Source organism: Hippoglossus stenolepis, chromosome 21 (assembly GCF_022539355.2).
Source record: "Hippoglossus stenolepis isolate QCI-W04-F060 chromosome 21, HSTE1.2, whole genome shotgun sequence".
NCBI classification, from domain to species: Eukaryota; Metazoa; Chordata; class Actinopteri; order Pleuronectiformes; family Pleuronectidae; genus Hippoglossus; species Hippoglossus stenolepis.
In genome coordinates this window covers 2,395,315-2,409,501 of record NC_061503.1, presented here as the reverse complement: position 1 = coordinate 2,409,501, position 14,187 = coordinate 2,395,315, and the positions used below count along the sequence as shown (strand labels likewise).

The 14,187-nt window shown below is 40.4% G+C and overlaps 1 protein-coding gene across 7 annotated transcripts; it reads left to right on the top strand.

Annotated features, from left to right (window-relative positions):
* Window positions 1–407: 407 nt before the first annotated feature.
* Window positions 408–13,892, top strand: tdrkh (tudor and KH domain containing). 7 transcript variants are annotated; one of them, XM_035146367.2, is made up of 15 exons: window positions 445–523; window positions 1,837–1,981; window positions 3,696–3,856; window positions 3,944–4,035; window positions 6,946–7,129; window positions 7,696–7,835; window positions 8,034–8,376; window positions 8,498–8,664; window positions 8,769–8,944; window positions 10,254–10,318; window positions 10,488–10,639; window positions 10,760–10,870; window positions 11,494–11,548; window positions 13,184–13,265; window positions 13,388–13,892. In XM_035146367.2, the coding sequence occupies exons 2-14, from the start codon at window positions 1,917–1,919 to the stop codon at window positions 13,237–13,239; spliced, it is 1,767 nt and encodes a 588-aa protein (XP_035002258.1). In that variant the 5' UTR covers window positions 445–523; window positions 1,837–1,916; the 3' UTR covers window positions 13,240–13,265; window positions 13,388–13,892. The 7 variants fall into 7 exon arrangements, with proteins under 7 accessions (XP_035002261.1, XP_035002258.1, XP_035002256.1 ...); XM_035146365.2 differs by having other exon boundaries at window positions 13,361–13,892; XM_035146366.2 differs by having other exon boundaries at window positions 462–523; window positions 1,840–1,981; window positions 13,361–13,892.
* The last annotated feature ends 295 nt before the right edge of the window (window positions 13,893–14,187 follow it).

The window sequence follows — 14,187 nt, the reverse complement described above, 5'->3', positions numbered from 1 at the left end:
CGCAAACTTCCATCTACGTAACATGAATCACCTCTGCCTCTCCTTCACATCCAACAGTGGCGTCATTCTCTTTCACACCCTGGTTACATCCCGCATCGATAACTGTAACTCCCTTCCTTTTGGTCTCCCTCACAAATTCCTTCATAAACTTCAACTAGTCCAGAACTCTGCCGCTCGCAACATTTCCAGACCCCCCTCCATTAATCACATCACTCCTGTCCTTCAGCAGCTTCATCGGCTGCCGGTCAAACTTTGCATAAAACCAAAAATTGGGCCTTTTTAAAATGTGGTTCTTTTCGTGTCTTGGTTTTTAATCATACGCTAATTTCGCTTTACTTTTTTCCCTGCATAACCTCCTGAGTGACACTCCAGTCCAGCAGGAGGCGGTAATGCGTCGATGAGCTGGTCTGTGCACCGCCAGTAAACACGGAAGAAGCGGAAGAAGAAGAAGGAGAAGAGGCAGTCGCCACGGAAGAAGGAGGAGGAAGAGAAGGTCGAGTCTGAAGAAAGGGAGAGTTTGCCTGTGAGTGTCACGCTTCATAACATCATGTTGAGTTAGAATAACCTGCAAATGGTGTCTTGTTTGAGGACGCGTGCATTGCAATGAGGTTTGATTCATTTCACTGGATCCCCGAGTCGCCTGCGTCAGCCAGCAGCGAGCTAACGGTAGCCTGACACACTGGAGGAGAAAGTGTCGTTCTGACAGGTCATCAGGTATAAAACTGTTCATTTGAGATGGAGTAAATATACATGAACACTGGTTCGCTGCTTTGAAAGGACAACTGGGTCAAGTCATTGTTAGAGTAGTGGTTCGCTTGATGTGAAGAGATAAACTTCATGTGAAGCTGCTGTTCTTTTGATCAGTTATAGCTTCGATATATAAACGTACCCGAGGAGAGTGAAAACAGTGCACGTGTTCATAGGGAAACTCTACTGCTACTTTGTTCATTTTCCTAACCAGCTATTCTTCACACAGGGATGACAGGTCACCATGTGATATAAGATCAACGTGTCACTGACCTCAGGAGATTTCTCTTTTTTTGACTTTTGGAAACCTTGAAATAGTATTTGTTTTGCTAATGCAGAAAGTGGCTTATATATTGATTACTCACAATAGCTCTGTTTGGGAGATGATCCAACTTTTGTGACTTGTTAGTTACTTATTTCTGTTTTAAGACCAAGTATAATTTAATTCCATTTGTTGCAAACTGTCCTGAAAACATTGCTAAAGTAGCCCTTTTAGTCTGCGCTCATTAGTTTTTGTTAATTGGAGCAGATGATGACTTGAGTAGGACTGTGATTTATTATCCACTGTGTGCATAAAAAGAACAATGTTATAATGTGTTCTGATCCAATCGAAGTTGAAATCTCAGTGTGAATAACCTGTTTGCTAACATCTTCAACGCAGGGCCAAACTCAGTCACCGCCTCCAAATGTCCATATGTCCAAATAATTCACTCTAAATATACAAATGTAATGTTTTGCATGTTTTACAAATAATTATGATGGTTTCACTAACTTATTGAACAACAGAACAACATGCTGCTTGCTGGATCTTTCCAAAACACTTGAGCAATTTCAGAAAGTCGGACGTTTCTGTGAAGATATTTGTAAATTTTTCAGAAAGAAAGATTGAATTTTTGCGAAAATTCAAGACAGCGATTAGTTGTCCTGTTGTGTTATGCTAGGCCTTTATCGGCGGCTTCAGTAAAGAACTGTATTAAGTAAGTCAGTCTTAATGGTTTCTTCTGAAATGTGCATCCCAGTGTAATGTGACCATTTCCTGTCCTGCAGTGAGTTGAAATGATGCCACTTTGTTCCCCTTCTCTCTGTCAGTAGTCTTGAACTTGGATGTTCACAAAAAACAGAGCCTGGATCGGAGAAGACTTGAGTCTTACTGTCGCGATTCTTTTGAGATGGACGTTGGTGTGTCCAGGTCCCAGGTGTTTCTCAACTACAGCCCCAGAGCCCTCTTTTCCCAGTGAGACACGCATCTGCATGGTGGTGCTGTGTGCTCCCCGGTATATAGCCCCAATACTCTTTGCTGTTGGCTTCCTCCACTGCATTCTGTTTCTGCGTGTAAGGTGTAGCTTTTGGTAGTTTCACGTGAAAAGCCTCAGAAAGAATTTGGTGCAAGTATTCAGTGATCAGTGGAATGGCTGGAGGTCGCCCAAATACAGTAAACAGTATTCAAGTGTTTGCAGCAGCAGCTTACAGTGCATTACGCCCTGCTGCCAGGGTCAGGACAGATGCTTTGTGCATTTATAACAGGCGCAGTGCTGTTTGGGTATGTACAGTATACACTAAATGTTTAAGCATTTAGAGGACTATACTGTGTATGTGACTGCTTGTGCATGTTTCTTTTTTGAATGTCCGACAATCTTGCAAATGATACTGTCTGAGATAGTGAGGCCATGCTGTAAGAATCTCCTGCAGTCTGGGGAATTTGGGACAATGATTTAGTTTAGTGAATTGTCTCAGTTACAGAATCACAAATGTAACAGTCAGTTTCGTTCTCACCAATGAGTTTTAATTTCATCACAAGGTTTTTATCAAATCACACAAAGATGGTTACTCCACAGCTGCTTCAAAGATCACGAGTGAACTTTGGATCTCGGCAACATGGACATTAAGAACTTATCAGTGCTCAGAATATTGTATAACTTAAATATCTACAATTCTGTGACAGCTGAGCAAATTCCATCTGCTGATGAAGCTCATGAAACTCGATCAAGAGCCTCAGATAAGCTACTAAATGGACCACTGATTGAAATTGTTTTCAAGATCAAGAAAAAACGAAATTCTCAAGGTAAAGAATGACTCTATATAAACATGGACAACCTGACAGCCCCCTAAAGTGAAGCCAGAACAACTGGATCCCTGTAGTGTAGGTGTGACTGTAGTATTTATCATAAACCCCGTCCCCTCCCTGTCAGCAAATGGGACATGGACCAAACCAAAGAAAATCAAAGTACATGTAAAAAGAAAAAATCTGAAAGATGGTTTCTGTCATTTTAAGTGGCTCTCATCACACTTAAGTATGTTTAAGTGTTTGTGTGTCTGATAAGTTTGGTCAATAAGTGATTTGATGCCAATATTGGGTTGAAAAATCCCAATTTACATCTGAAACTGACCTTCAATATGTCGAGCACATCTAAGACGTAGATATTGTGGCTCCAAATGACGTCACCAGCACAAGATGGCAGCACCAGTAACCGAAATATTTTCTTAATGTGGAAAGAAGTGGGAACGTGTAGTCTATCTTTATATACAGTCTATAGTTTATACATGACACAGTTACGGGTTCATGAAATAAAAACAATACATTGTCTAATTAGTTGGGGTTCCACAGAGAAACCTAATCAATTAGTGGTCTTATAATGAAAATGTTTTGGAACGCCTGATTTACAGTTTTTAATTTTAGGCTTGCTAATGCTTAAGTTTGTTGTGCTGCATGATTGTACAGCTGCCCATCCAGCCAACAAAACACATGAATTGTTCATGACACCACGAGGTTCATCTGGATGCTGTGATGTTCATTTTTCCTTTTTTCAAAAGGTATAAAAGACAGCTGACTTCCTGTAAAGACTTGACAGTCAGAAGTTGATAAAACAGGACATAGAAAGACAATGTGCAGGACATTCGTAGTCCTAACACCAGCAATGGAAGGAGACATGTGTCATGTCTGTGTTTAGGTGGAGCGTCCCGCTGGGTGTACAGCGCGTCATGGATGCAGTGAAGGAAGGTCACAAGAGCTCCCTAAGCTCCGGGAAAATGGTGGCTCTGGCTGCGGGGCTCTCTGTTGGGGCGACGGTGGGCTACATCGTCTATCGCCATTTAAGCAGCACCAGCAACAGTGGGTATCTGCTGCTAAGAACTATTGTTAGAACCCTAATTTGTGTATAAATGATAAATGACTTCATGAGTGAATGTTGTTTCACAGGTAAGGAGCCCGAAGTTGAGACGTCAAAGATGACACTTCCTGTAGAAGTTTACAGGAACATGTCGAGATACCAAGCCAAGTTCTTGGAAATGGTGAGTACTTCAATACCTGATGAAGATTTTTCATCTTCTCAGTTAAAAGCGGTGGACAATTTTACAATAGCTTCTAGAATCGATTTAAACATTGAATTAGGAAGCTGTACATCTGTGCCAGGTTTCTGGCCTGAGTTCATTCCGAAACATTGGTAAAACAATTTTAAAACTTATTTTGTAGTTTCATTCATTTTTTTAGAGCTACTCTTTTTGACAAAGTAAAAAAAAATGAATGTAATATTGAACTATTTGGGTCTCCATACAGAGTGTCACTTAAAGATTGTCGTCTATGACATTTTGAGAGACCCTAATGTGATGTTCAAATTATTTGTTTAGTCCAACAACTATCTAATACTAGAAGATATGAAATTGACTGTGATACGCGACAAGGAAAAACATCTAATCCTCACAGCTGAGAAGCCAAAACTATCAAATGTCTGGAATTTTGATCGAAAAATTTGTAAATGAATAATTTTATGTAGACACTGATTCTTGAGACATGGGACAAAACACATCCAGCAGTTGAACCTGCCATTCGGTTTTAAAATTAAAATATTTTCAAATGTAGATGTTATTATTGTGATGTGATTATTCTGTTAATAATAGAATGTATTCAACACAATATTCCAGTTGAATTTAATTTAATAATTATTATATCAAATCAAAGACACTGTCTTCCCACTACATCTAAAACAGCATCTCCACAGAGAAGGGATCAATCATTCATGTGCAATGAAATGGATACAAATATATAATAATATCTCATCAGAGCAAAGTTGTCTTTCAATGACGCATGCATATTTCATAAGATTTCAAAGTTGTGTCCCCACTTTTTGTCAACACCGTCAGACATTCATTAAAATGTAATAAAATCTGACAACATTAGGGGCAGCAGTCACTCCGATGGACCCATTTTCACATTCCACCTATGCAGAGTGCATCCATGGCAGACAGGGTCAAATAAGTTTTATAGTTTTATAATGTTTTAAATCTTAATGTTAATATGTCCTGTGTCATAACCATGGTATGTCAACACCATCTTGATTAATAATATTGAGTGTTGTTTTTATGTGTTTTTGTCCGGCATGGCTAGGCAACATCTGTCACTGGAGAAATGTAGAATGATGAACAGAGAGTATCAAAAAGCGGAGAGAGAATCAGTACACAGCCAGAATTTTAAAAAGAATTTCTGAGGCAGGAGAGACAGAGATGGAGACAGAGAGTTAGTGAAGGTAAATAAAGCAAATACAGGATTGGACTGAAGGAGAACAGAGGAAAAACAGAGAGAATTGGAGGCATAGCCAAAACCGGCTGCTGAACCAAATGAAGCAATTTGGTCTGACACACAAACCGCTGAGGCCAAAGGAATCCAAATTCAAAATAAAACACACATTTGTTTATAAACAACCTATTCATAGTTTGGTTTGTTTGTTTTCATGCTGTAATCGGATGATTCAATATATTTGAGAGCTAAAATGACGACAAATTCAAGTTTTTGTCACCACCGTCAGATGTGGGTCAACTCCGTCAGGTCTATGTCACCACTGTCGGATAAATATTTTGATAATATTTCCGCATGATATTTCCTATTTTTGAGGAATTGTTGGGCATATGTGAAAATGTAATCTGTCTCCTAACATGAGAATGTGTTTTTAAATCTTAACAATATTTTGATTGCTGTTTAACCTAACGTTGAAATTATAGACTTTAAAATACAGTCAAAAACAACACAGACAAAAGTCATGTTTTAGTTTTTGTAGGTCTAGCTGCATAATGTGAGTGAAAATGAATCTGTGTCTGATGGTGTTGACACAAAATAAGTGATGGCAAGGCAAAAAAGAAAAAAGTTGGGAGGTTTTATCAAAGCATAGCTCAGTGGCTTATGGTAGAGACATACATGTAGTTTCATTTGTCTGAGCTTAAGGTTTTATTTTTTCAATATTGGATCCTATTTTGTCCCACTTCTCAAGAATCAGTGCTGACCAAATAATTGTTTAATTAACTAGTCATCTAAGTTTGTTAACATAGAAAAATAGAATGGCGCTCTGAGAGCACGTCCCTCCGCCAGGGCTAATGCCCTATCTCACATGTCAAAGCAGCCATTAATTATCTAGTCTATGGCACCTGCCATGTTCTAATCTGTCCTGGGACAGTTTCATGATAGTGTTATTTGCCAGACACGTGCTCAGGCTATCGTGCAAAAAGAAAAAATCTGTCTACGTCCAATTTCAGTCGTAACAGTTCCAGCTGTAGTTGTTTGTACCTTCAAGTGGCATGCAGATCTTTCATTCGTTAGTCTGTGTGCCTGTCACTCGGAATCTGTTGTGTGTGTGAGAGCAATGTTGGTGCGCCTGCATGTGTAACCACCCCTGCTATGGCTAAATATTTAAATAAGTCTGTGGGAACCACTGCAGAGAAATGTTAGAAAATTCCTGGAGCCATCAATTTATTCCGTTTTTTTCTCCTGACCCATCCTGCATCATTCCACCGAGTTTCATGGTAATCTGTCATGTAGTTTTTCTGTAATCCTACAAAATGAAAACATAACCTCCTCAGTGGAGGTGAAAATGGCTCAAACGTAATATCTCTGACATTCAACACCCGCTATCCTTTCCTGGTGGAGTTCAAAGTTAGATCGAATTTTATCATGATGGAGATTTCATGTTATCTTGTGTTGTGCTTATCTAGATGAGATCATGTCCTCAAAGGAAAATCTTCAGTTTTGCATCCTTGTTTAAAGGAATTCATCGATACTTACTATTTCAATTTAATTGATTGACAGTGAGTCTCATAGGATATGAAGACTTGCAACTCCCCAAATGAGTCTTACAAAAAACTTCTTCTTAAAATCTCACACAATAAAATATGACATTATATGTAATTTCCATCAGCTCTCTCTGTCTGTTTCAGGTGACCCAGAAGTCTGGAGCCCAGGTGAGGGTCTTGTCAGATTCGGGGGCTGTATGCTTCCTGCTGCAGGGCTCTAAGGAACAGATCTTTCTGGCTCGCTGTGTCCTGGAGAACCTGGTCACAGACTGTGAACCAGTCACTGAGGCTCTGGAGGTTCCTCAGACGGCCTTCGGACGTATAATAGGTAGCTGCTAAATGTTTAAGTGGATACGATTGATTGTTGCTGCTATCCTTTCCATTAGCTTGCGTCCATCAATATTTTATATGATCTGTGCATCAGTTGACTTACTGCAATGTGGAAGCTGTCACTTGTCCATGTAGTTTCACGAAGAATCCACGGATCATTATCATCAGCTCAGTAACTGAGCCTTTTAGCCCAGTTTTTATCTGGGCTGAAAACTTTTATCTACAGTGTTCCAGCTGCTGCAAGCAACCAGCGTACACTACCAAGCAAACATTTCAACATCTAAAATCCACAAAATACAGTAAATCGCCAAAATGTCAATTTCATCTTCACATGCATTGAATAACTATGGTTTATTACATCCGAAACTCACCCATGATTCATTAAGGGACTACATACAACTCTTTTAACCGTGCACCTTGTCCAACTAGCCACAAGGGATTTAGAGAGGGACTAAATGCACTTTGTCCATGCTCTTATACCATGTCCTTAGATTGGTTGTTAAAATATCTGAGTATCTGAGACTGGAGGGTAGAAGGGTTGCTTATGTCTTGCCTGTGCTGCAGGTCGTGGTGGAGAGAGTCTGAAACTGATCACCAGGACCACAGGGGCCAAAGTGGCTTGTTCCAAAGAGAAGACACAAGGTCCGTCGACAAAGGGCAACATTACAATCACTGGGACCAAAGAGGAAGTGAAACAGGCCAAGGCGAGTAGAAACATACATAGCCAGTAATCCAGTAAAAATAAGAAAGAAACATAGTCTGTAAAACTGCACCAAATTGTACAAGCTCATAGATTTCAACACCATAAATATTTTTTACAAAACTTGCTAATGAACATACAAACAGACACCTCCTTGCCTGAGGTAGCAAATGTAACTCCTACGACTGTGATCTGTTTGCAGGAGCTGATTCTAGAAAAGGTCAGAGAGGACATGATGGTGAGGACGAAGATCTCACAGTCATCTGCTCTACGCCACAAACGTGGCCACACTGGTATACATCAGCAGGCCGACATCACAGAGACAGAAGAGCCAGTGGGTTTAAACAACAATGGTCCCTACCCCCAGACAGAGAAGAATGGGATCATTCATGCCAGTGGAACCACAGGAGAACCAGAAAGTAATGTTGACAAGATGGAGGAGCTAAAAATCAGCAACACAGACAACAAGGAAGAGGAAAAGGAAGAGGAGGAGGAGGAGGAGAGTATTTCCACAGACTCACTGTCTGAAGTCTCCAAGTTTGAAAGTTAGTAATGGAGTCCTGAAAAGACTTTTCATTCACTATAACGTCCCCACTATTATCTGTCCTTGAACATGATCATATCATACAAAGAATATATATTTTATTTTCTCTGTGCATTGTCAAGTTCCCAGCCCAGACCTGAGCTTCCAGCCTGACGAACATCTAGAAGTTTATGTTTCTGCGTCGGAGAACCCAAACCACTTCTGGATCCAGATCCTGGGGGTTCGCTCCCTCCAGCTCGACAAACTGACAGAGGAGATGAACCGCTTCTACAACAGCGGCAACCCCACAGTGAGGACATGTCCTATGCCATTTTTTTACTTTTTGATACAGATCATGTAATAAGTTCTAGGATTTAACAAAGTGTGGAACTGCTGTCTTTTTCTGTTCTACAGGAGCAGAGGGTAGAGACCATTGTGGTGGGGGACATTGTGGCTTCTCCATACCAGGACCACGGTACATGGAACAGGGCCAGGGTGCTGGGAGTTCTGAGCTCTGGACTAGTGGACCTTTACTTTGTTGACTTTGGGGACAACGGAGAGCTGCCCAGAGACAGCCTCCGCCATATGAGGTAAGAAGATCCTGGACATCACAGTAACTGCATTGTAAATTTATCTGAACTCAGAACCGTGAAGAATGCATTATTGTGTTGTATATTAGGTGTAGACCAGACCATAAGTATTTAATGTAGAAGATGATTGGTGCTGTGAGTACACACTATAACTGGCATGTAGATGTCTTCAGCGTGGGACTATTAAACGTGAAGTTTGGGGCAGGCTGAACAATGTCTATGTGAGTTTCACCAACTTCCTGCATCAAATTACAACATGCTACCAAAAGCACGCCAAAAAGTATTTTTGATCACACAGACTATCTTCAAAGTGGATCTGATTACTTCTCTAGAAGATATAATGTGTGTTAATTGCAATGAATACTGTAGACTAATTTCAAACTTCCTGTTCGGTTTAAGTTATGCCTACAAGGGGCTTTTTTTTTTATCCAAATATGATATGGATGTCTACCGGTGGGTGGAACAGTGGTCAGCACTCACAACAAAAAGGTTCTTGGATTGAACCTGTTGGCTGGCCGGGGCCTTTCTGTGTGGAGTTAGTATGTTCAGTATCTGTGTCTCAATTCGGGGCCACATCCTGTGGTGGCTGTATTTGAAGGCCGATTGTGTCACAGCGGCATGACGAGACGGTCCCAATTCGAAGGCTACTTTAAATGTAGCTGACAAGTGTGTCCTCCCGCCCGCGAGCAAAGAAGCCTCCACCGGGTGGATCCCTCCCGGCCCAGCCTATCCCATAACTCATTGGGCTTCAGTGACAAAATGTTTTTCAAAGAGGTAATGTGGCAGCAAGCGAGGCAAAAACATCATTTTTTTAAAAGTACTACCCAAGCAACAGTGCACATGTTAAAGAGTTTTTATAGAAGAACTAAGCGACATTGCTAGGCGATGGCTGTAAAGGCGGGACAAGCTGGTAAGAAGACCACACCGTCTCATTTCGGTTCAGATGACGAAGGATGCAGCTGACGTCCGCTGCGTAGACCGGGTCCGCCGAAGGATGCGGCCCCTGAAGTGAGACACAGTGGTTGTGTCTGCTGGGTTTTCTCGCTGTACTCCAGCCTTCTCCCACAGTCCAAGACATGCAGCTCAGGTTGATTGGAGACCTACTTTTTCAAGGCGTGTGTCAGCTCAAACTTGGAAACAAGTGTTCATCTCCACCGCTCCATATAACTGTGTACACACACTTGCAGGAGTGAGGGTTCTGATGTACTATCATGCATCTGCAGAGAGCATATTATTGTTCATGGCATCAGAGAAAATTGCAAGAGCTAAATTATTAACAGCTTTTGCTTTTGCTACATTAACCTTTCAGGAGTGATTTCCTCAGCTTACCTTTCCAAGCTATTGAGTGCAACTTAGCAGGAGTGAGACCAAAAGGTAAAACCATCATCTTAATACGGTACCTTCATCCTACATGCATTTGATTAAATACAATAAATTATTCAAGTTTATAAAAGGCTTAATTCTGAATTTCAAGTGATACCCCTTTTAACCCCCCCAAAGCTTTTTTAACAATATATATTTTCTGATCTGTCTTGTTGTTTAGGGGAGATGTGGACTGAGGCTGCCCTGGATGAGTTTGATCAACTGACTTACTGTGCTTCCTGGAAACCCCTGCAGGCCAAACTGTGCAGCTACTCGCACTCTGAGCTGTCCTCCTGGCCCAGTGTTAAGCTCTATGTCAACAGCGAGGGCAAGGTCAGATTGGTTTCTATTACTGGTCATATCTGTGTTTATTTGTTGGAATGTCTCTCACCCTGGTCGCTCTTTTTTTTCACACAACATGTAATAAAACAATTTAAAAAACATTCATCCTAGACTGTAGATATAGGCGAGGAGCTGATTCGGCGGGACCATGCTGTCAGCTTCAAGGAGCTGGCGAATGGGAAGACGGAGGGGGACAATCTGGGCTGCCTGCAGAGGATGCTGGTGAGCCACTGAACCAAGTGGATTCTTATTAGTGACCAAAACTGTGTTGTCTGTTGTACTTTGTGTTTTATAGAATAAGGTTTTGTGTTTAACTTGAGGTCAGTTTTTTTTATGCCCATGTCAAATATCTTCAGTGTATAATTTCATGGCAAAAAGTAAGATAATTATAGAATTTATTCTTGTCCGACGGAAAAGGGTTTCTTCCTTCAGATCTTTAGAAATGCCAAAGCTTTCTACAAAGTGTAAAACTGAGCAATTCTGAAATAAGTATGTGATCAGTGTAAGTTGTTCGTTGTAATTCATGAAATTAGCAGGTGGACAAACCTTAACCTTAGGGTCTAGTTAATACCTTTTCCTCTGGTTCAGTAGTTCCTGGAATATTTGGTCCAAAAGGGGTTTTGCAGCAAACCTTTTGTTGGTGCAAACCATGAGATGCAGTTGAATGTTTGGAAAAAGACAATACGTGGACCTGAAATGAAGATTATTTTGTCAAAGTGACATCAATTATATCAGAAGGCTGGGGACAAAGGCCTCAATATTGGTCTCGTCATTGACTGAGGAGTTAAAATATATCTTCCACTTGCTTAAACACTTTGACAGCTTCATTTCTTTTGGTTTTACAGGATGATGTGATAGGAGCATCATCAGAGCTTAGTCTCTCCTGTATTAGCTTGTCAGGTGAGTACAGACTCTAATAATGAGACAGTTTAGTCATCTGCCCGATGATGGGGCCACTGTCACCACACATGCTCGCTGCAGTAGTTAAGATACTAAAAAGCCGGGACAAATAGCGACCTAAAGGGAGCTGCAACGAATGGATAAAGATAAAATAAATATTGGATAAAGATAAAATGGCAGTTTGTAGGATGTCAACCGGTTAAGTGTATCACATAAAACTAGAAGAGGAAATGGACTGTTCGCGGTCATGAAGAGTATGACCTGACATCCAGCCAAGGCTCAGACAAACAGAGAAGTTTAACAAAAATGTGGAACACGAATAGAAGTTTCCATTAACCCTTGCAACAAATACAGCAAAACTGCACAGTCACAGGCGAAGGCTGAGTTTGAACTCCGTCATTCACATGTTTTGAGTTAGTAGACATAGATATGTCTTTCACACATGTGGTCTGGGAATATTGTCAAGCAGATATGCCTCTAATCCCTCCACATGGGTGACACTGGCAGTCAAATACTCTACTGCACCCTGACAATTCATCTGGGTAATCTGGAATACAGTCAAATAAAACCGAACTGCAAGTTTGCTTGTATCAGTTTATTTAATCATACCTATTCATACCTAGTTATCTACAATTTAATTCTGACTGGTGATAAGTCAAGTTCATGATATCCACAACACCATACTGACTAGTTCAAACTTAATTTAAGGATCTTGAATTGAGGTGAATCAAAGACATCTTGAACTTAAGTCAGAATTAAATTGTAGATACCTGAAACTGGATTTGTCATCATAGTTAAGTTGCAGATGTCTTTTAATAGATATAGAAACAGCACTGTACAAGAAGATGAAGTTGCTTTTCAAATAAACTGCTGGAAAGGGTAAAATGTAGCTTTTTTCTTTTATCCAATTAACAATTGGTTAATCGAGAAAAATAATCGTTAGTTGCAGCCCTACTGCAGAGCATTTCAGACATTTAGTATCTTATCGTTTTCATTTCATTCTTTTGTTCAGTCTCATGGTTCTCACTTTCCAGCAAGCAAAAAAGAAAAGAAACTCACCGTACACCACCTGATCACCACTTCAGAGCAGACAGACAAAGTTGATGACCGGCTGGTGAATGAAGTGGGGCAGTTGGCAGCTAAAGGGCCGAAAGAGCAGAACTAATCTAAATGCAGAGCAAGCACTGGACTTGCTTTTGTGGTTCGACGTCACACATATCAATTTACAAGGTCATAAATAATACTGTATTTTAAACGTCTGATTTCTAATACGTTGTGAAGTTGTGCCCCCATGTGGCAAAAACCGCAGCTTTGATAAAACCAACTTTTTCAAGTGTTCAATCAAATGATAAATAAAAAGATTGAGAGTCTGAGAAGTTCGGAAGATGCTTGATGCTACAGACACATGGTCATTCCATAAAAAGAAAATAATTTCGATATCCAGCTCAATTAGTAGTTCAACCGTTGCTGTCAAATTAGATGGACCTCACTTATCTATATATTAAGTTATTTTATTCAATTCTCTGTCAACCATCTGCACTGCAGTAAAAAAAAGAAAGTCTAGTTGTTCAAGTTGTTTGCGTGATGATTGCTGATTGACCTGGAACTCACACGTTTTCTTTTTGCACCTTTTAGAAGTTGCCTCTATCTCAGGAAGTGTCGATGATGTCCTAGATGACGAGCTGCTCTGAGACCAAAGACGTACCTACATATCAAGGTATTGTTCCCTGAGTTAAATGAAGTGTTCTCTGGAGATCGAATGTTTGAACCATTATATCTATAACTATCATAACCCCACTCTCAATCTTCCAGCACTGACCATCCATTCCTCTGCACCAGTTCTAGTGAGATGAAGGGGATTCCTTGTCCAACCCAACCTCATATTTTCTTCTTGTGGAGCCTTACCGACGTGACAAGCGTGCAGCACTTGTTCCAGCCATATTCACTTTATTGTTGTTTCGTCAGGACACAATGAATCTTTTGTTTCGCCATTTTGTGCTGTTCCGTTGCACCTTATTCAGCTTTGCTTAAATGTGTCATTACTATAGTTTGTGTTCAAATGAAGACAGGCACAAAACCAATATCGGTATTATTTGTGAAAAGCACTGTGATACAAGTCAGAGGAAACTGAGGGCAGCTGTTTTTTTTTCCTCCTCTTGTTTGCAAAGGATTTAATTGACTATATATTAGGCTTCAAGTCATATTCAATTGAAAACGCACAGTATCGAATGTGGCCCATGCTCTCGTGTACGATGTGAAAATGTGACATCTACTGTATCATCAGCCAAGAACTGAAGGTGTAATAGATTGCATTATATATTATAAAGGATTTATTTTATGTGAATGAAATTGTCTGCCTTTTACTTTGAAGTGTTGATTGTGCTGTAAATGTCTGTTTAAACAAATCTCTGAATGATGAGTTGAGGATGTGTTTAAAGAGTTGAAGACATTTCACACACTGTCTTCACTTAGAGGAGGGGGGGAGGGGGGGGTTGTGACCTCAGCATAAATGTCACTTTAACTAAATGCTCTGCAGAGACACAGTTGAATTAAATGAACAACAGGTCATATAAAGGATCTTCCCTCTGTTTCTCCTGGCGATGGTTCGCTACAGGAAGTGAAGTAAAGAAATGTGACTC